The following is a 22,149-nucleotide window of genomic DNA, read 5'->3' on the forward strand; positions in this document are numbered from 1 at the left end:
GGAGAATATAGAGCGGCTATTCGTGCCGCACTTACAAGTGGTGGGAGTGAGCAAACTGTTGCGCGCCACTTCCAGGAATTTAAACATGCGCTAAGTAGTCTCAGATATTGAATGATTGAGTTTCCATCGTTAAGAGGTGGGAATCGCCCTCTTAAGTTATTATAGAGGCGAGATGGATACATCACCCTAAAGGATTGAATGATAGTATCCCATATTCATGTTTCCAATAAAATTGCAAAGTGTATTTTAGTGAAGCGATGTAACCATTAAACTATAGGACATATGTTTTATGATATTACATTGTATGGAGTGAGATATAGTGATGGTGTCTATAAGCCTCATCTCTGCTACAATGTATATTTTTGTATAGCTATGTTACTTGATTTTGCTGTTCCTTTAACTTTGTAACCATGGTGATGGGTAAACACTTCTGTATCATTGTAGCGTTCTTTGTTGATGAGGTCTACAATGAGGATGCTGCTGGGGCGGGAATGTGATCCCAGCCTGGAAGCCACCATTACACGTGGTGGATAAGGTATATAAGGTATGTTGTTTTGTTACTTATTTATCCTGATGACAATATGATAAATATATTGAAATGTTGAGAAAGTATCTCCGTAGCTGTGATCATTTCTAGTTTATGCCTGGAGTGCCGCGCCTTTATGGTTATTATCTCAGTATTTGTGAGGGCACCTGCAGTAGCATTGAAAGCCAATTGGAGTGCCAGACCTTGAACTGATTAATATATATATATATATATATATATATATATATATTACAGTATAAAATTGTACAACGGGGATTGAAATGAGGACTCCAGACAGGCGGGTACTTGGTAAAGCAATGTCATTTTAATGGTAGCAGATACTGCAGCTTAGCATACATGGGGTTAGGCCTGGGCACATACAGGCACATAACAAAAACAAACATAAAAGTCTCAGCACTCCTTGTGCTAATCAGTCAGCAGTGGCTTGCAGCCACAATTTGGGCATGCTCTCCCAGCATACCCCTTTGACCTTCCAGATCCTGGCAACTTAATGCTAACCACCACCCCCTGTCTATCGCCTGGCTAGCTTATCCAGCATCAGGAGCAATGAGCAATAGGTGTGTGAGAGTTTTAAACCCTTCCTATGCTGCTGACTTCCTAGTGGCTCTGGGAGACCAGGAAAACCCGGAATTCTATATTACCAGTTTGAGCTGTGCAGCCCAGAAAACCTGGAATTCCAAACTTCTTTTGTAGGTGCAGAATGTGCTAATCTTGTTTTCCTCTCCCTTGGAGGGAGTTGATCCTACCAGAATGTGGGCAATTAAGATGAGAGACAACCCCTCTCACCACAGTATATTATATACATATAGCAAATTAATATTCATCCTAGGTCCCTATCGGAGACTTAGGGGTGAATTCAATTACTCACGATATTGCTTTAACTTAACGGGTGTTAAGTTATCGCACACTTCATGACGTTTGTGCGATCATTTCGTCTTTCTGCTATGCTCGCCCCATTATTCGCACAGATCTATTACAAAAGTCACAAAGCCGCACACACGTGATCATCTTTCATGTATTTTGCCAGGATAATTATAAGAAAAAAATAGGTAAATCTGCCTGTACCCCAAAAAGGCAAAGTGATGTAGGATAATAATATAAAAGTGTATTAGTGGCCCTAATAGAAGCATTTGGGGTTCTTATAAAGGGTGAATGACTGTTATAGGCACGTTTCTAAAACAGTTAAATAATGACAGTAAGTTTTTTTCCTGCAAAATAAATGTTCTGCTTTCATTGGGGGGGGGGGGGGCATAAAAATGCATATAAGTATATTTTTGGGTTCTTATAGGCAACTTTTAAAAAACATTAAAAATACACTTGTAACGCCTATCTGCAAACTAAAAAACACCTGTCCCATCCATACAGCCCCCCCAAAAAACCTGTCCCACTACTTTAAACCCACTTTTTCCAACATGTCAATATTGGCCAAATTAAGCTAATTATAACATTCTTTTTTCCTAATTAGTCATACAGGAGGGTGTCCCAGTGGCTCTAAACCAAGTCCTGACATTTTTGGCCTAAAATAGGAGTTGTGCACTTTTTATCACCTACTCAGGAGGTGCTGAAAACTTTTTGTGGATTTTTCCTATGGAGCAAAAAGCGGCTAATTGAATTCCCTCCTTAATCTTTAGTGATCTATTAAATATACAATATAACCAAGTTATTCAATTATTATTCATCCTACGTCCGTATTGAAACCTTCATCTGTAATTATGTAGAATATGGATAGCTTAGATTTAGGCATAATGAGAACCTCCCGTAAGATATCTTGGTATATTCGAATATGGAATCATACTGATATATAATATATACATACACAGATGGTGTAATGGTTAGCATTACTGCCTCACAGCACTGAGGTCATGGCTTCAATTCTTAATATGGCCCTAACTGTGTGGAGGTTGTATATTCTCCCTGTGATTGCGTGGTCTTCTCCGGGTACTCCGGGTTCCTCCCAAAGTTCCAAAAATATACTGGTAGGTAAATTGGCTCCAAACAAAATGAACTCTAGTGTGTAAGCAAATGGTAGGGAATATAGTGTAATATCCACTGATGTGAATGGCCAAATATTCAAAGCATTCCAGAATGTGTGTGCGAGCTATATAAGTAACTGATAATAAATAAATAATATACATACATACACATATAAACAAAAAGGTATAAAATCACATAAGTGAAGTCACACAGAGGATTATAACATATCTTGGGGGTCGGTAGGACCCGGTGACTCTTGTCTATCTAGTCTAGAAGACCACAGAGATATCAGGTGATAGTGATGAGTTTAATTAGTTGAAACCATCTTAGTGAAGCGAATTCAGTTAGCACATCCAGATCACCTACTGATGACACAGATAGTGAAATCTGCCACTGCCCCTAGGGGTGTTACTATTAAATACTATAAATTTTTATTGCATCTTTATCAAGCCCTATATTAATTATGTATCATTGTTTAGTTTTCTCTAGCACTGTATAGCCCTCCTCTTTTTATATTGACACACATCCCAATTATCTGCGGATGGATAACTTAAACTGTTACTGTGTGGCTGGAGTGTTGCTACAACGCTGTTTTGTATCAGCTCAGAAAAATGCTTTTCTCCTATGTGATAGGTGATGTCTAACAAGATGCAATTTTTGTGTAAAACATTTTCCACACTCAGAACATGGAAATGGTTTCTCACCTGTGTGACTTCTCTGATGTGTAACAAGATCTGATTTCTGTGTAAAACATTTCCCACATTCAGAACATGGAAATGGTTTCTCACCTGTGTGAATTCTCTCATGTCTAACAAGATATGATTTCCGTGTAAAATATTTCCCACACTCAGAGCATGGAAATTGCTTCTCATTTGTGTGATGTCTCTTATGTGTAACAAGATGTGATTTCTGTGTAAAACATTTCCCACACTCAGAGCATGGAAATGGTTTCTCACCTGTGTGACTTCTCTGATGTTCAACAAGAACTGATTTCCGTGTAAAACATTTGCCACATTCAGAACATGGAAATTGCTTCTCACCTGTGTGACATCTCTGATGTGTAAAAAGATGTGATTTCCGTGTAAAACGTTTCCCACACTCAAGACATGGAAATGGCCTCTCACCAGTGTGATGTCTTTCATGTCTAACAAGATGTGATTTCCGTGTAAAACATTTCCCACACTCAGGACATGGAAATGGCCTCTCACCTGTGTGACGTCTCTCATGTGTAAGAAGAAACAATTTACATGTAAAACATTTCCCACACTCAGAACAGGCAAACACTGTAGCAGGTGTATGAGCTGCACTATGTGTAACAAAAGCTGAGGTATCAGGAGAACAGTCCTCATGATTAGAGGGATCAGATGATATATCTGCACTGTGAGGTACTGGATGTTTATTAAGTATAACTGATTTGTCTCCTGGAGATTCCTGTGTGATGTTATCTTCTATCTTAATATCTGTAGACAAGATGAGATCTCCCTCCAAGTCATTCCTGCTTGTGCGTCCATCTGCTGGGAATACAATAAATGTATTATGAGATCTTTATACAGCTCACACACATTACCAGCACTTTACAAAGAATATTTGTCCGTTCACATCAGTCCCTGCCCCAGTGGAGTTTAAAATCTAGAATCCCTACCACATGGATACACATGTACCCACACTAAGATAATTTTGTGTCAGAAGCCAAGCAACCTACCACTATGATTTTTGGAGGGTTTGAAGGAAAAACATACAAACTCCACATAGATATGAAGATGGTACATCACCAATGGAAATCTCACCCCGAATGCAGACTTTGCTGGGTAACGTTCCCTAGCCTTCATCACAGAGCAGGAAGCCTCATTAGCCACAATATCCATCTATACCGCCCTCACACATACACACGGGAAACATGTGGGCTAATCACCAACTGCGTCACTACACAAAGTTCCCCAGGATATATATGTAGTAAAATCAGCCTCTATATGGTCCTCTGGTCATCCTCAGGGAGAGTAGCCCCACCAGAGTCATGTTACTAAATTAGGGTAATGAGTCACTGTATATAACCGCTGAGAGGGAAGGAGAGCGATAGGACAGAGCAACACAGAATGATGGCGGCACAGAGCGGGGGGCAGCAGCACAGGGTAGGGGAATGGTACATGGCACAGAGAGGGGAGGCAGCAGGACAGGGTAGCGGAATGGCGCAGGGCACAGAGTGGGGGAGGCAGCAGAACAGGGTAGGGGAATAGCACAGGGCACAGAGTGGAGGAGGCAGCAGGACAGGGTAACGGAATGGCGCAGGGCACAGAGCGGGGGAGGCAGCAGAACAGGGTAGGGGAATGGCACAGGTGTAACGCGGGGGAGGCAGAGGGACAGGGTACTAGAAAGGCGCAGGGCACAGACGGGCAACAGCAGAAAAAGCAAAACAGAAGGACAGAGCAGGATTCAGAGACAGGTCAGCAGATAAAGCGCAACAGTACAGAGCATCTAAGCAGAGAGACTGGAGGAAGCCATTGTGCAATGACGGGTGTGTGGTTATAGCTCTGTGTGTGTGTGAGAAGGTGGAGTTCATGTGACGTGTGCATTGTGATGTGTAGTATGCAGCACATTGAAAATCAGTCACATATTACTCAAGTAAGATAATGGCTATTACATGTAGCTGTGCATGAGAAGGATCATGGGGTCTCATTACCTTAGCCAGTGATTTAATCATTATAGTGACATCCCATGTACTGATATACAAGATACACCAGAGAGAGGAGACTGGTCAGATATCTGGGCTGGTAACACACAGTGACATGATGTGAGGAGGAGAGCAGGAGTATAATAGGGGCTGATGGCTCCTGATGTATGAGATACACCAGAGAGTGTGGGGAGGAGACTGGTCAGATCTCTGGGCTGGTAACACACAGTGACATGATGTGAGGAGGAGAGCAGGAGTATAATAGGGGCTGATGGCTCCTGATGTATGAGATACACCAGAGAGTGTGGGGAGGAGACTGGTCAGATATCTGGGCTGGTAACACACAGTGACATGATGTGAGGAGGAGAGCAGGAGTATAATAGGGGCTGATGGCTCCTGATGTATGAGATACACCAGAGAGTGTGGGGAGGAGACTGGTCAGATCTCTGGGCTAGTAACACATAGTGACATGATGTGAGGGGGAGAGCAGGAGTATAATAGGTGCTGATGGCTCCTGATGTATGAGATACACCAGAGAGTGTGGGGAGGAGACTGGTCAGATCTCTGGGCTGGTAACACACAGTGACATAATGTGAGGGGGAGAGCAGGAATATAATAGGTGCTGATGGCTCCTGATGTATGAGATACACCAGAGAGTGTGGGGAGGAGACTGGTCAGATCTCTGGGCTAGTAACACATAGTGACATGATGTGAGGGGGAGAGCAGGTGTATAATAGGTGCTGATGGCTCCTGATGTATGAGATACACCAGAGAGTGTGGGGAGGAGACTGGTCAGATCTCTGGGCTGGTAACACACAGTGACATAATGTGAGGGGGAGAGCAGGAATATAATAGGTGCTGATGGCTCCTGATGTATGAGATACACCAGAGAGTGTGGGGAGGAGACTGGTCAGATCTCTGGGCTGGTAACACACAGTGACATGATGTGAGGGGGAGAGCAGGAGTATAATAGGGGCTGATGGCTCCTGATGTATGAGATACAGCAGAGAGTGTGGGGAGGACACTGGTCAGATCTCTGGGCAGGTAACACAGTGACATGATGTGAGGGGGAGAGCAGGAGTATAATAGAGGCTGATGGCTCCTGATGTATGACATACACCAGAGAGTGTGGGGAGGAGACTGGTCAGATCTCTGGTCTGGTAACACACAGTGACATGATGTAAGGGAGGAAAGCAGGATTATAATAGGGGCAGAGGAGGGTGTAGAATAAGAGATTGTAGTGACTGAATTATTATTCATGTTTACTTATAATAAGCCAATCTTAGTGCTATATGCAAGATATGTAGTTATTAACATGTGCCACACACATTGGAGCTTACTATCTAAATACCCGAACACACAGGTGCATTGTGTGAGAAGTCAATTAACATACCAGTATTTTTGGGGGATTTGAAAGGAAATCCACTCAAAACGGGTAGAACACACAAACTCCACACATATAATAAGATGGTTAAAATCTAACTGAACACTATATCATGGTGCAGAGAATGTGACTATTCTGTAATAAGTGTTTATTACTCACCTGTGCTGATATCTGTAGGGATTTCCTCCTTCTTACACTGCTGATCACTTCTCACATACGTCTCTTCTTCTCCCTCTATATTTTCTGCCTTTATATCAGTCACATACGTCTTTTCTTCTCCCTCAATATCTTCTACTTTGATATCAGTCACATACATCTCTTCTTCTCCCTCTATATCTTCTGCCTTCATATCAGTCACATACGTCTTTTCTTCTCCCTCAACATCTTCTACTTTGATATCAGTCACATACATCTCTTCTTCTCCCTCTATATCTTCTGTCTTCATATCAGTCACATACGTCTTTTCTTCTCCCTCTACATCTTCTACTTTGATATCAGTCAGATCTTCACTCTAAATGACCCATAAAATAATAACACATTAAAAATGTATGTTCCATTAAGAATATTTGTGTATTAGATGCACACAGGTCAGAAAATAAAATATTGGATTTCTATACTTACATTATGTATCCTTCTATCTCAGTCCTCTGAGGGACACTGGATACTATGAGGTACAGTGGGCTTCATTCAGAGGCGGCCGTACGATCTACGACCGAACGGCCGCCTCGATGTTTGTCCAGTGCGCATGCGCACGAGGGAGCCGGCTCCTTCGTGCGCATGCGTGAGACCCGCTACGACCGACAGCGCCGGTCGTAGCGGGTCTCTTTCCAAAGGGGGCGAGCTTTCGATGTTGATTGACAGCTCGCCCCGTTTGGAAGGTGGGCTGGGGGGGTGGCAGCCCAAACGGAGGCGTTCCCATGGGAACGCCTGCCGTTTGGGGGAGGCCCCACTGACATCACTAGTGATGTCAGTGGAGAGCTTCCGGCTCTGACAGAGCCAGAAGCTCTCCAGGGCTTACGACAAGTGAGACCCTACCCTAGGGTCTCGTCGTAAGCCCCGATGGTCGCTGACCATCGCGACCATCACCCTAGCGGTCATTAGAGCTGTGGGTGTAAACCCACAGCCTAACGACTGAAACAGAGGCGGCCGGTCAGGATGCAAGCGGTCGCCCAGTTTCTGAGCGACCGCTTGCATCCTCCGACCGCCTCTGAATGAGGACCAGAGTGTGGAGACAGAAGCATGGTCACTTTATATTAACTGGAAAACATCCATAAGTGCTGGTGTTTCTGCACTGTGTACAGATCCCAGCTGGTGTGTGACTACCCGCTTCTGCTCTTCCTGCTGATACAGTGTACAGATCCCAGCTGGTGTGTGACTACCCTCTTCTGCTCTTCCTGCGGATACAGTGTACAGATCCCAGCTGGTGCGTGACTACCCGCTTTTGCTCTTCCTGCTGATACAGTGCACAGATCCCAGCTGGTGTGTGACTACTCACTTCTGCTCTTCCTGCTGATACAGTGTACAGATCCCAACTGGTGTGTGACTACCCGCTTCTGTTCCTCCTGCTGATACAGTGTACAGATCCCAGCTGGTGTGTGACTACTCGCTTTTGCTCCTCCTGCTGATACAGTGTACAGATCCCAGCTGGCGTGCGACTACCCGCTTCTGCTCTTCCTGCTGATACAGTGTACAGATCCCAGCTGGTGTGTGACTACCCGCTTCTGCTCTTCCTGCTGATACAGTGTACAGATCCCAGCTGGTGTGTGGCTACCCACGTCTGCTCTTCCTGCTGATACAGTGTACAGATCCCAGCTGGTGTGTGACTACTCGCGTTTGCTCCTCCTGCTGATACAGTGTACAGATCCCAGCTGGTGTGTGACTACTCGCGTTTGCTCCTCCTGCTGATAGTGTATAGATCCCAGCTGGTGTGTAACTACTCGCTTTTGCTCTTCCTGCTGATACAGTGCACAGATCCCAGTTGGTGTGTGACTACTCACTTCTGCTCTTCCTGCGGATACAGTGTACAGATCCCAGCTAGTGCGTGACTACCCGCTTTTGCTCTTCCTGCTGATACATGTACAGATCCCAGCTGGCGTGCGACTACCCGCTTCTGCTCTTCCTGCTGATACAGTGTACAGATCCCAGCTGGTATGTGACTACCCGCGTCTGCTCTTCCTGCTGATACAGTGTACAGATCCCAGCTGGTGTGTGACTACTCGCGTTTGCTCCTCCTGCTGATACAGTGTATAGATCCCAGCTGGTGTGTAACTACTCGCTTTTGCTCTTCCTGCTGATACAGTGCACAGATCCCAGCTGGTGTGTGACTACTCACTTCTGCTTTTCCTGCTGATACAGTGTACAGATCCCAACTGGTGTGTGACTACCCGCTTCTGTTCCTCCTGCTGATACAGTGTACAGATCCCAGCTGGTGTGTGACTACTCGCTTTTGCTCCTCCTGCTGATACAGTGCACAGATCCCAGCTGGTGTGTGACTACCCGCTTCTGCTCTTCCTGCTGATACAGTGTACAGATCCAAGCTGGTGTGTGACTACCCGCTTCTGCTCTTCCTGCTGATACAGTGTACAGATCCCAGGTGGTGTGCGACTACCCGCTTCTGCTCTTCCTGCCGATACAGTGTACAGATCCCAGCTGGTGTGCGACTACCCGCTTCTGCTCCACCTGCTGATACAGTGTACAGATCCCAGCTGGTGTGTGACTACTCGCGTTTGCTCCTCCTGCTGATACAGTGTAAAGATCCCAGCTGGTGTGTGACTACCCGCTTCTGCTCTTCCTGCTGATACAGTGCACAAATCCCAGCTGGTGTGTGACTACCCACTTCTGCTCTTCCTGCTGATACAGTGTACAGATCCAAGCTGGTGTGTGACTACTCGCTTTTGCTCCTCCTGCTGATACAGTGTACAGATCCCAGCTGGTGTGCGACTACCCGCTTCTGCTCCTCCTGCTGATACAGTGTACAGATCCCAGCTGGTGTGTGATTACTCGCGTTTGCTCCTCCTGCTGATACAGTGTACAAATCCCAACTGGTGTGTAATTACCCGCTTCTGCTCTTCCTGCTGATACAGTGTACAGATCCCAGCTGGTGTGTGACTACCCGCTTCTGCTCTTCCTGCTGATACAGTGCACAAATCCCAGCTGGTGTGTGACTACCCGCTTCTGCTCTTCCTGCTGATACAGTGTACAGATCCAAGCTGGTGTGTGACTACCCGCTTCTGCTCTTCCTGCTGATACAGTGTACAGATCCCAGCTAGTGTGCGACTACCGGCTCCTGCTCCTCCTGCACATAGTGTACAGATCCCAGCTGGTGTGTGACTACCCTGTTCTGCTCCTCCTGCAGATAGTATACAGGTCCCAGCTGGTGTATGTCTGCCCGCTATTGCCACTGAAATCCTCCCCTTAACCTCACTGGTTAAGTTTACACCCAGGTTATTTGACACACTGTGCGCCTGATTCAGAGCTGGCGTTTTTCTTTTTTTTTTTGTGCGGTCTCCTGGTCGGTCGCTTAGCTGTGGGTGACCACCCACAGCTATTGCGAGCGGCCAGGTGATGGTCTCGACCATCGCGACTAGCGACTAGACTCTTGTGGTAGGGTCTCGTTCCCGCAAGCCCCAGTGCGCTTTCGGCTCTATTAGAGCCGGAAGCTCACCCACTGACATCACTCGTGATGTCAGTGGGGCCGCCCCCAAATGGCAGGCGTTCCTTCGGGAACGCCTCCGTTTGGCCAGCCACCCCCCCTGCCCGCCTCCAAAATGGGGCAAGCTGTCAATCAAAATCGACAGCTGCCCCGCTTTGGTGCGAGACCTGTAGTGACAGAGCGCCCGTTGCTATCCGGGTCTCGCACATGTGCACGTCGGAGCCAGCTCCGGTGTGCGCATGCGCAGTGGCCAAACATCGACCCGCTTGCGAGCGCGTCTGAATCAGGCCCTGTGTCTTTGAAAAACTTCCCAAGCTAGAAATATATAATATGAACCAAGATAGGTGGGAACACTGGGCCGCCATGGAGTGCTGGGAGAAATAGGAATTATCAGGTACATAAATCACTGTTTTCGCCTTTAGTCCTCCTTGGCAGCCCTGACCATAGGACGTACAAAGGCTATACAATAGCGAGGACTACAAAGAAACATATAAAGCAACATATGCTGCATACTAATAATTTTTTTTCTACGATCCCCCGTGACAACCGTTATAATGGGATAACATCCCACCTCCTATAGCTTAGACAGGATGTTTTCTAGGGACCGCCCACCTGCTGGTATATAGCCTCACTCCTCTTCTTCCCTCTGTGTCTTTTCTTCTGTCTCGTAGTGAGTGGAGATTGTGTAGGAAAGTTTATTTTTTTCTGTCAGGGGTTACCTCCCTTTTTTAGCCAGCATAGGTGTGTTTCCCGTGACTGTGCGGGGTGGCACCTCGAGGGAGAGAATACAGCACCTGGGAGTGTGGCCTTTACAGAATCCTGCCCAAAAAGTGTGCTGCCGGGAGTGTACTAACAGTCACCCTGGACAATGGCCACGGTGTTGGGAGCGTGGCCTTTTCAGATTCCTGCCCATACTGCCGCTGGAGGGGCTGGAACTTTCTATCCAAGCGGCCATTTGACTTACCCATGTGGCTGCTGGAGAGCCAGGACATCGGGTGTATGAACAGAGCAGTTCCCTGCTACTTCAGGGATCGTGGAAGACCCACAGTGCACAGCAGGTTAGATGTGTCCCAGGATGCCGAGCGGGTCAGGTCGCGCATGTGCAGCAGCTAACCAAGGGAACTCTGCCTCTTTATAGATGACGCCGGCTACCACAGAGCAAACATAGTAACGGAGTTGTGGCTGTGAATTGCTACTGAGCTGCTTACTGGATTGAACCTCTGTTAAGAAATGGATAAAGAACCTTTCCCCATAAGCATTATAATGCCCAAAAGTGGTAAGTCCTTTTCTAAAGAGCTTGGTTTTACTCTGTTATTTTTAGGTAGTGACAGGTTTTATTGTTATATTCAGTGTGTCTGCAGTAACTTAAGGACCTAGAAAAAAGGGGCTAAGGAGAAGCATTTATCCTTAACATGTGCTGTCTGTGATACGATTTTTCCTGGGACTCTGGATAAAACTTTGTGTGGGGATTGTGAGGACAATCCAGTTTCTATTGCTAATCAGTCTAAGCAGCTTCAGGAGTCAATGGAATGGATGAAGAAAACTTGTGTGTCCAGAGAAGAGCTTTTGGGGATGCAGAGTGTTAAAAGGTCTAGATCTCAGATCTTGGATCTCCTCCGAATGATGAGGCTTGGGGCGACATGAGACTGGGATAGCCAAAGTTCTATTGCAACCAAAATCAAGGAGACTGCATATAAAATTTATTATAGGTGGTATTATACTCCTGAAAGACTTCATAGAATGTTTCTATCTTCTTCACCCGATTGTTGGCGGGACTGTGGCTGCAGGGGCACTATGGCCCTCATTCAGAGCCGTACGCTCTGAATGAGGGCCGGGCTCCATTTTCATGGAGCGTCCTCCTGGACGCTCGTATAGCTGTGGGTCACCACCCACAGGCTATACGAGCGTGCATTGTGATGGTCGCGATGGTCGAGACCATCGAATTTGCGAGCCGGAGCCTGCGGTTGAGGTTTTCAACCGCAAGCTCCGGAGTGATTTTGGCTCTATCAGAGCCAAAATCACTCCCACTGACATCACTAGTGATGTCAGTGGGCCGGCTTCTGACGGGAGGCGTTCCCGTGGGAACGCCCCCGTCAGGGAGGCACGCCCCCGGCACGCCCACCAAAGGGGGCGTGCTGTCAATCAACATTGACAGCACGCCCCCTTTGATCGGACACAACGAGCGAAGGACTTTCCTTCGCTCGTCTCGTCTGGCGCATGCGCACGACGGAGCTCCCTCCGTCGTGCGCATGCTCAGTCCATAACATCGACCCACTTGCGAGTTCATGGACTACTAAATTCTCTTCTGGAAGCTCCAATTTCAAAAAGATCCTTGGATATTTTTATTGTTCTATTCACCCCCGAATATTGGCAAATTTTCAAAAAAAATTGGCTGCACACATCCTCGCAGCAGCAAAATCCCTTATCGCTCTAAATTGGAAAAAGACCTCCCCACCACTCCTCTCTGTACTTAGGGATCAGATTTGGCATGTTGCGACCATGGAGGAGATAACTTATTACCTCCATGATCGAGGGCCTGTTTTTTCTCAAGTTTGGACTCCTTGGCTGACTGCTGAGTATAGTCCCCCTCTTTCTTCCACACACTCTGTACAGCGACCCATGGGCAACGACTGATGATTACCGTCCAGAAGATGTTTGATATGTATTGGTTCTTTGGAAGATGTGTCGTCTCCTCTTCCCCCCTCCTTCCTCCTCTCTTACCCTCTGTTTACCCCTCTCTTTTCTACCAAGTATTTTGAGTAGCTTTTATTTTTCTTTTCTTTGTTTAGTATTGTTTATAAAATTTGGTCTGTATTGGGTCTCTCTGACCCGTTTTTTTCTTATGTACTAAATTGTATTTTGAATGATCAAAGAATTATGAAAAAAAAGGTCTAGATCTCAAACTATCCTAAATTAGGGATAGGTATGGGAGAACGACAGCGGCATTCAGATGCTCAGAATCCCGAAAGGGGCCAGATAAGTATCAACCCAGCCCATTCACACCCTAACCCTCCTTCCTGCATCCTAACCCTCCCTACCCCAAACTCTAATTCTTCCGGTTAGTGCCTAACCCTCCCCCCTTTGTGCCTAACCTTAACTCCCCCTGGGGGTGCATAACCCTAAGCCCCCCTCTTCACAGCCTAACCCTAGCCTCCCCGTGGTGCCTAAACATAACCTTCCCCCGCTGCAAACAACTACCCGGCCCGCTATACTTACGATCGGGCTGCTGGCTGTCAGGATTCCAGGCGTCGGCATCTCAACTGATGTTGGGATTCCAGCACTGGGATTTTGACTGCCGGCATCCTGATCGGAGGTAAATTGACTACATCCCCCTAAATTATGATGGTGCAGTTTCCTCAGAGGAGCCTTTGGAAGATGAATTATGTGACATTTCCAGTGAATAATCCGTTGAGATAAGGGAATAAGCTAGAATGTTTAATGTTGACCTGGTTGAAAGTATGCTAAAAAAAATATCTAGAAAACCATGAATTATAAAGCAGCTGTGGTTCCTTCAGGGGAACACGATCCGTTATTTGAGGATAGGATAGAAAAAGGTCAATGATTTTCTGTGCATAGAGTAATGAAAGAGTTAATTTCTAAGGAGTGGCAGAATTTGGATAGGAGACAAGAAAAATTGTCCTGGATAGAGCATATGTATCCCTTTAGGGGTGATCAGTTCCTTAATTGGTGTGTAGTGACTAAGGTAGATGCAGCTGTGGCAGACTTCTAGAACTACGATACCCTGGGAAGATGGTGCAACATTTTGTGGTTCTATGGACAGAAGAATGGAAAATTCTCTTAGAAGATTGCACATTTCTTCTGTGGCGTCTTTAAAATCTGGAGTGGCGACAGCCTCAGTAGCTAGGTCCCTTAGGCTGCGGAGTTCTAATATGCATATGGATCTAGAGGAGAAGATTTCTAAGCCTTATATAATGAGACATTTGTAGATTATGCAAAAGGCCATAGAATTCCTATGTGAAGCATCTCTGGATGTGACATCTTTCTCAGCAAGGTCTCTAGTGTCTGGTGTGTACCAGAAAGGAGAGCTTTATGAATACGAGCTTGGGTGGCAGATGCCCATTCCACGAATAGGCTGGCAACATTACCGTTTGAAGGTACCTTACTATTTAGCGCTGAACTTGATGCTATGACACAGAGATCATCTTTTGAAAAATCAGTCAGGCTGCCGCAAGATAGAAGGAATAGATTTTCTTTGCCTACATCCTCCAGACAACAATTGAGGCTAAAATTTATAGGCCATGAGTTCCTGCCGGTCAAGATGCCGCTGGTCAAAATACCGACAGTGGAAGTTCAACAGTGAGAATCCTGACACCCATATGTAAGTATAGTAACACTAACCCCTACCCTAACCCTCCCTCCCCAGTGCCTAAACCTAACCTCCCCCTCCCCGCATCCTAAACCTAACCCTCCCCCCTTAGTGCCTAACCCTAACTGTTATGGGGCATCTGAATCATAAACAAGAAGTATTTTATTAATGCAGGACACAGCAAAAATTATGAGATTGGCAGAAAAGAATCTGAAATCTCTAACAGCAATGCATGTGCCTGGGAAACAGAATGTATTGGCAGAATTCCTCAGCAGGAAAGTTCTTCTTCCAGGAGAGCGGGAGATGAATGGCGACGTGTTCCGAATGATTGTAAACAAATTTGGCCAGCCTGATGTGGACTTGATGGCAACACATCTCAACAGGAAGGTAGAAAACTTATTTTCCAAATATTATCTTCCTGAGACAAAAGCAGTGGATGCTCTCTCAATACAATGGAAGTTCCAACTGGGTTATATCTTCCCGCCATTCCCAATAATAGCTTGAGTTTTAAAACAGATGAGAAGACCAGGTGGAGGTAGTGGCGATTCTTTCTTTCTGGCCAAGGAGAGTGTGGTTTGCAACTGCCATGTTCTTGGCAGTACAGGAGCTGTGGACTCTGCCAGTGAGGCCAGATCTTCTACATCAGGGGCCAGTTAACCACCCATACCCACAAAAACTCTGAAGGCATGGAGATTAGGCGGAACCAGTTGAAGGATAAAGGCCTAACCGACCAAGTAATCCAAGTCCTGCTGCAAGCAGGGAAGAAATGATAAAGTCTGGAAGAGATTTATTACCTGGAAAGGGTCTGCTGAGGAGGTTACCAAGCCAATAACTCTGCAAGTCTTGCAATTCCTACATGAGAGGTTTTCAAAAAGTCAGACAATTTCACCTATCAAGCAGCATTGAGTGTCCTATTGGATAGAAGGCTGTCAGAAGAAGATTTCATTAAAAGATTCTGCCAGGCTATTAAAAGAATCCGTCCAACCATCAAATCTTTTGTAGCTCATTAGGACTTGAACTTGGCTTTAAATTCCCTAATGATGCATCCATTCCAACCTTTACAGGATGTTCCATTAAAATTTCTGACTTGGAAAATTGTATTTCTTCTCAGTGAGTTGCAACCTTTGTGGGCAAAACAACCTTACTTGATTTTATGTATTATTGAATAAATATTTTGTTATGAATCATACCAGCGCAGAATTATATTTGTATAGTCTAGTCTAGTGTTTGTATGAGGTGGGCAATTACCTCTTAATGATTCTGCAGCAGGTGTGGTGGTAATTGAGCTTAGGCATGGAACAAGCACTGAGAATAATTATTCTTGATTTACTTAAATGTTCTGCCCGATAAGGTGGTATTGAGAACAAACCCAGCCTTTCTACCTAAGGTGGTAACATCTTTCAATTGGAATCAAGGGATCATATTACCCTCATTTTATCCTGAGCCTCAGAATGAAAAGGAGGAAAAATGACAAACGTTGGAGAAACAATGAAAGATATTAGAAAATTCAAACACTTGTTGGTTATTCCAGGTGGAATTATAAAAGGTTATGCTCCCACAAAACCATTTCCAGATGGATTAGAGAGCTGATCATATTCCTGTACAAAAATGACGGTCGGAAGGTTCCAGTTGTGATGAAGGCACATTCAACTAGGGCAATGGCTACTTCATGGGTAAGGAAACTCAAGCTTCAGTGAGGGATATGTGTGAAGCAGCCACATGGTCTTCAATTCATATGTTCTCTAAACATTATGCTCTTATGAGTCTTTGTACTAAGCCTTATAGAGAGATAAAGTTCCAACCAATCAGCTCCTGTCACTTTACAGGCTGTTTGAAAAATGGCATTTAGGAGCTGATTGGTTGGTACTTTATCTTCATCCACTTTACCTCTTTCTCTCGAAGTCTTAGTACATAGACCCCTTAATATTTCTACCGCCCACTTTGGGGGTCATGTTCTGCACAGGGCACTTGCTGAATAACTTGGCATGATAAAGTATCTTGTTGGCGTTACTGACCCGACCCTTATTCTGCTTTGGTATTTCCCATTGTGATGTCTGCCATGGGGGGATCAGAGAAGAAAGTAGCAAATTACACTCACCGATAATTCCATTTCTTCATAGAGACCCCATGGCAGCCTTCAGAATATCCTCCCCTTGTAGTGTTTTCCAGGAACCAATTATACGGAGACACTGGAAAGACACAGAGGAAGGGGGGAGTGAGGATATATACCAGCAGGTGGACTGTCCCTAGAAAATGTCCTATCTAAACTATAGGGGGAGGGATGTTATCCCATTGTAAAGGCTGACATGGGGTCTCTATGATGAAATGTAATTATCAGTGAGTATAATAATACATTTATTACATGGCTGTGTGGAGAACGTGTCGCACACTGAGAATCAGCAGAGGATAATATATCCCAGTGGTAATGACTAGTGAGGTCATCCAGCTGCCTCTGCTAAGTTCTGTCACTGAGGGCTGTGCTTCCTTTGTCCAAAAAGTTACCTCTGCTCCAGTATAGGGGCTTATTACCACCCCTGGTACCTTATGTGCACATTTCCTGTATCCCTGTGTCATTACTTCTGTGCAACGTATGGAAGGGGCACAAACTTATACACCAGATACACTGTCACAAAGATGAGGTAATCAGTGACCCTGAGAAAAATTTACCCATTGAAGCAAGGTGTGTCAGGGTGGGTGCCCTGTAGACCCTCGAAGACAAAGAGTTAACTAAGGTAAGTCTATCATAACTCTTATTTTCTTCCAGGCTCCATGAGGATAAACAGGGATACCATGGGCAGTAAAGCAGTTTTCCCTAAGGGTGAGGACGCTCTTGAGCAGAAAGGAGAATCCACCGCCCAAAGGAAGCATCCTGAGAGGCAAACATATCAAAAGCTTAAAACCTGATGAAGGTGTGGACAGAAGACCACACGGCCACCCCCCACCCACAAATGGATGCAGCCTGTCAATCAGGCGAAGGTGTCCAGGGCACTGTAATCCGGGGTGGCAGTGATATCGCAGTACATGCGCCGTCCACCCACCATCGGGTTTGTGTACAGGTCTAAATCAGACCCCAGGCTTCTAAGAGACCTTGGGGAGATTTATCATAGCCTCTTAAGAGTGAACGAGTAGAGAAGTTGCCCATAGCAACCAATCAACATCCACCTTTTATTTTATAGAATGTATATGATAAATGCTAGCTCACAGCTGATTGGTTGCTCTGAGAAACTCTCCACTCTTTAGGAGCTTTGATATCAGGGCTGTGGGGTCGGGAAGCCAAACCTTCAAGTCAGACTCCTATTAGTAACACCGACCCCACAGCCCTGTGTAATACATCTCCCCCTCCTGCATGGAGACATAGACAGTGACATCCCGACACCTTATAGGAACCTGACATACGCAATGTTACAGTCATCACCCAGACACTTCCCCTGGTGTTACTGTATAATGTCCCATTCCCAGCAGTCACCTCTCCAGTCATCACCCAGACACATCCCCTGGTGTTACTGTATAATATCCCATTCCCAGCAGTCACCTCTCCAGTCATCACCCAGACACATCCCCTGGTGTTACTGTATAATGTCCCATTCCCAGCAGTCACCTCCCCAGTCATCACCCAGACACATCCCCTGGTGTTACTGTATAATGTCCCATTCCCAGCAGTCACCTCTCCAGTCATCACCCAGACACATCCCCTGGTGTTACTGTATAATGTCCCATTCCCAGCAGTCACCTCTCCAGTCATCAACCAGACACATGCCCTGGTGTTACTGTATAATGTCCGATTCCCAGCAGTCACCTCTCCAGTCATCACCAGGACACATCCCCTGGTGTTACTGTAAAACGTCCCATTCCCAGCAGTCACCTCCCCAGTCATCACCCAGATACATCCCCTGGTGTTACTGTATAATGTCCCATTCCCAGCAGTCACCTCTCCAGTCATCACCCAGACACATCCCCTGGTGTTACTGTATAATGTCCCATTCCCAGCAGTCACCTCTCCAGTCATCACCCAGACACATCCCCTGGTGTTACTGTATAATGTCCCATTCCCAGCAGTCACCTCTCCAGTCATCAACCAGACACATGCCCTGGTGTTACTGTATAATGTCCCATTCCCAGCAGTCACCTCTCCAGTCATCACCAGGACACATCCCCTGGTGTTACTGTATAACGTCCCATTCCCAGCAGTCACCTCCCCAGTCATCACCCAGACACATCCCCTGGTGTTACTGTATAATGTCCCATTCCCAGCAGTCACCTCTCCAGTCATCACCCATACACATCCCCTGGTGTTACTGTATAATGTCCCATTCCCAGCAGTCACCTCTCCAGTCATCACCCATACACATCCCCTGGTGTTACTGTATAACGTCCCATTCCCAGCAGTCACCTCCCCAGTCATGTCCCTGTATTATTACTATAGATATAAGTGATATCAGTGTGACACTCCCAGATCCCCTCACCTCCCCAGTCATGTCCCTGTATTATTACTATAGATATAAGTGATGTTACTGTGACACTCCCAGATCCCCTCACCTCCCCAGTCATGTCCCTGTATTATTACTATAGATATAAGTGATGTCACTGTGACACTCCCAGATCCCCTCACCTCCCCAGTCATGTCCCTGTATTATTACTATAGATAAAAGTGATGTCACTGTGACACTCCCAGATCCTCTCACCTCCCCAGTCATGTCCCTGTATTATTACTATAGATATAAGTGATGTCACTGTGATACTCCCAGATCCCCTCACCTCCCCAGTCATGTCCCTGTATTATTACTATAGATATAAGTGATGTCACTGTGACACTCCCAGATCCCCTCACCTCCCCAGTCATGTCCCTGTATTATTACTATAGATAAAAGTGATGTCACTGTGACACTCCCAGATCCTCTCACCTCCCCAGTCATGTCCCTGTATTATTACTATAGATATAGGTGATGTCACTGTGACACTCCCAGAGCCTCTCACCTCCCCAGTCATGTCCCTGTATTATTACTATGTATATAAGTGATGTCACTGTGATACTCTCAGATCCTCTCACCTCCCCAGTCATGTCCTTGTATTATTACTATAGATATAAGTGATGTCACTGTGACACTCCCAGATCCCCTCACCTCCCCAGTCATGTCCCTGTATTATTACTATAGATATAAGTGATGTCACTGTGACACTATCAGATCTCCTCACCTCTCCAGTCAGCAGGTAGATGATCTCCAGGGTTAGATTTAGTATCCTCTCAGTCATGTGAGTCCTGTCTGTGTCCATCCTCAGTGATTTATACAGGACACGTCTCACCCTCACATGACTTCTAGTAAAGACTCTCTGGTTCTTCTTGTGTCTAGTAATAAATATAATAATCATCACAGATTACATGTATCTCTGAGTAATCAATATATTATAATAAATATCACAGGGTATTTGTAATATATACCTGTTAAGTCCTCCTCTTCCCTGAGCCATTTCACACACCTGATACACACTGATCACTATACACAGGTCACACACCTGATACACACTGATCACTATACACAGGTCACACACCTGATACACACTGATCACTATACACAGGTCACACACCTGATACACACTGATCACTATACACAGGTCACACACCTGATACACACTGATCACTATACACAGGTCACACACCTGATACACACTGATCACTATACACAGGTCACACACCTGATACACACTGATCACTATACACAGGTCACACACCTGATAACCAGTGATTACTACACACAGTATAAAATACACAAGTACACAACACCATATGACAAGATATTTCCCCAGGCCAGATCCCTCACAGCCCACCCACCTTTTCCTCCTCATTCCACCCTCAGGTCATTCTCCCCAGTAACCTGGGATAAAGTCTCTGCCCCCATCATCTCTCCCTACTTCTCTGCTCCCCCTCCCCCATTATATGCCCCCGATAGCGCACCACATCTCCCAGCCAGCCTCTCTCCCCCACTACTGCCCTATTCCTCTGTCTCCTAATATCTGGGCGACTTGTGTACAATCACCCATCTTATTTTCTCTGCTCCCACATCTGCAATAATTACTGTGTCAGCAGTGTTTTATGGTCTGTGACTCCGCACCTGGAGTGGGACCATAAGTCCCAGCATGCCCTATCATGCTGGAATCCACAGTAAGCCTACCACTGTTGGATGTACGTTCCATGTGTGACAATTCTCCAGGCCATATTTATGTAGCACAGGGGAGAGGCTGAAGCATTTCTTGGAGGATAATCACTTACAAACTGAGAATCTAGAACAGTGTTTCCCAGCTCCAGCCCCGAAAGGTTCTTAAAAGGGCATGTTTTCCATATCTTCTTGCAGAAGCAGAGGTGCCTGCATCACTGACTAACACAATCTAAACGATCCATAGGTGGTACTTATGATCTCACTGGTGATTCTGGAAGGAGACCTGGAAAACATGCACTGTCATGAATCCCTGAGGACTGGCGCTGGTCCTTACACACATGATGGTAAGAGAGAAAGTGCTGGGAGCAGAGGCGGCTCCATACAGGTTGGTAATAATTAGAGGAATGAAAAGAAAGCTAAGAAAGCCTCAGACAGGTGAGGAGTCAGCAGGGCCTATTACAGAGGACGTCTGTGCATCTTATACATCACCCGGTGTACACTATGGTGTCTCTCTGTGTATTCTGTCACTTCCACACTAATAACCACCTACTGAGGGTACTGACCACCAGCTACAGCTGATACGTTCTGTATGGGGGGTCTGAGTGCACCGGTCACCTCCCTTTCTCTATAGTCTGTTACCCACCGAGCAGTGACTGCTCCAGCTGTATTATATGTAACACCAGGGTCTGCTCCACCTGTATTATATGTAACACTAATAACCACCTACTGAGGGTACTGACCACCAGCTACAGCTGCTACGTTCTGTATGGGGGGTCTGAGTGCACCGGACACCTCCCTTTCTCTATAGTCTGTTACCCACCGAGCAGTGACTGCTCCAGCTGTATTATAGTAACACCAGGGTCTGCTCCACCTGTATTATACCAACACTGATGTCTGATCCACCTGTATTTGATAAGTAACAAAAGAGTCTGCTCCACCTGTAGTATATGAAACACTGGAAGCTGATCCACCTGTATGATGGTAATGCAGCACATAGGTCTGCTTAAGTTGTATATGTAACACTGGAGTCTGCTCCACCTGTAATATATGTAACACTGAAATCTAACCTACCTGTATAAAGATAATGCAGCGCCAAAGCTGTATTATAATAACAACAGTCTGCAGTGCATCACCTGTCATATATAACATTGGAGTCTGCTCCCCCTATATAACACAAATAAACACCATTACCTGCTGCCAGACACAACAATGGCCGCTCTCTGCCTCCTCCTCCTCCTGACACTGTATCCAGTAACGTAAGTTGCTGTTCTGGAAGAAGAAACGCCCCTCTCATCTCCCTGTAGCTATGGCTACTGTCTGCCCCGCCCCTCTTATCATAGTGACCGCCCTCTCATTCCCTTCAGGGCGGTGATTGGCAGCAGCGAGAAGCCAATCAGGCGGCATATAGTAGGAAGGACGTCCTGTAACTAGAAGCCACCTGCTCC

The 22,149-nt window shown here is 45.9% G+C and overlaps 1 protein-coding gene and 1 pseudogene across 1 annotated transcript; one reads left to right on the forward strand and one right to left on the reverse strand.

Annotated features, from left to right (window-relative positions):
- Positions 1-851: 851 nt before the first annotated feature.
- Positions 852-21,965, reverse strand: LOC148431268 (uncharacterized). Its single transcript, XM_088466135.1, has 4 exons — positions 21,896-21,965; positions 19,746-19,896; positions 6,733-7,084; positions 852-4,032 (listed from the first exon to the last, which is right to left on the reverse strand). Exons 2-4 carry the CDS (start codon positions 19,821-19,823, stop codon positions 3,125-3,127), a joined length of 1,338 nt encoding a protein of 445 aa, XP_088322261.1. The 5' UTR covers positions 19,824-19,896; positions 21,896-21,965; the 3' UTR covers positions 852-3,124.
- On the forward strand, positions 13,657-14,546 carry LOC148431269 (lamina-associated polypeptide 2-like; annotated as a pseudogene).
- Positions 21,966-22,149: the final 184 nt, after the last annotated feature.

The sequence above is a fragment of the Taudactylus pleione genome, unplaced genomic scaffold (assembly GCF_031769625.1).
Source record: "Taudactylus pleione unplaced genomic scaffold, aTauple2 ptg002542l, whole genome shotgun sequence".
NCBI classification, from domain to species: domain Eukaryota; kingdom Metazoa; phylum Chordata; class Amphibia; order Anura; family Myobatrachidae; genus Taudactylus; species Taudactylus pleione.

Bases quoted from the DNA above. Each gene is read 5' to 3' on its own strand.
- LOC148431268 (XM_088466135.1), bottom strand. From the start codon at position 19,823: ATGGACACAGACAGGACTCACATGACTGAGAGGATACTAAATCTAACC. The intron at 7,085-19,745 runs GTGAGGAGATCT...TGGGTCATTTAG, and splicing joins TCTACCTGCTGACTGGAGAG to AGTGAAGATCTGACTGATAT. The intron at 4,033-6,732 runs GTGAGTAATAAA...TATTCCCAGCAG, and splicing joins CCCTACAGATATCAGCACAG to ATGGACGCACAAGCAGGAAT.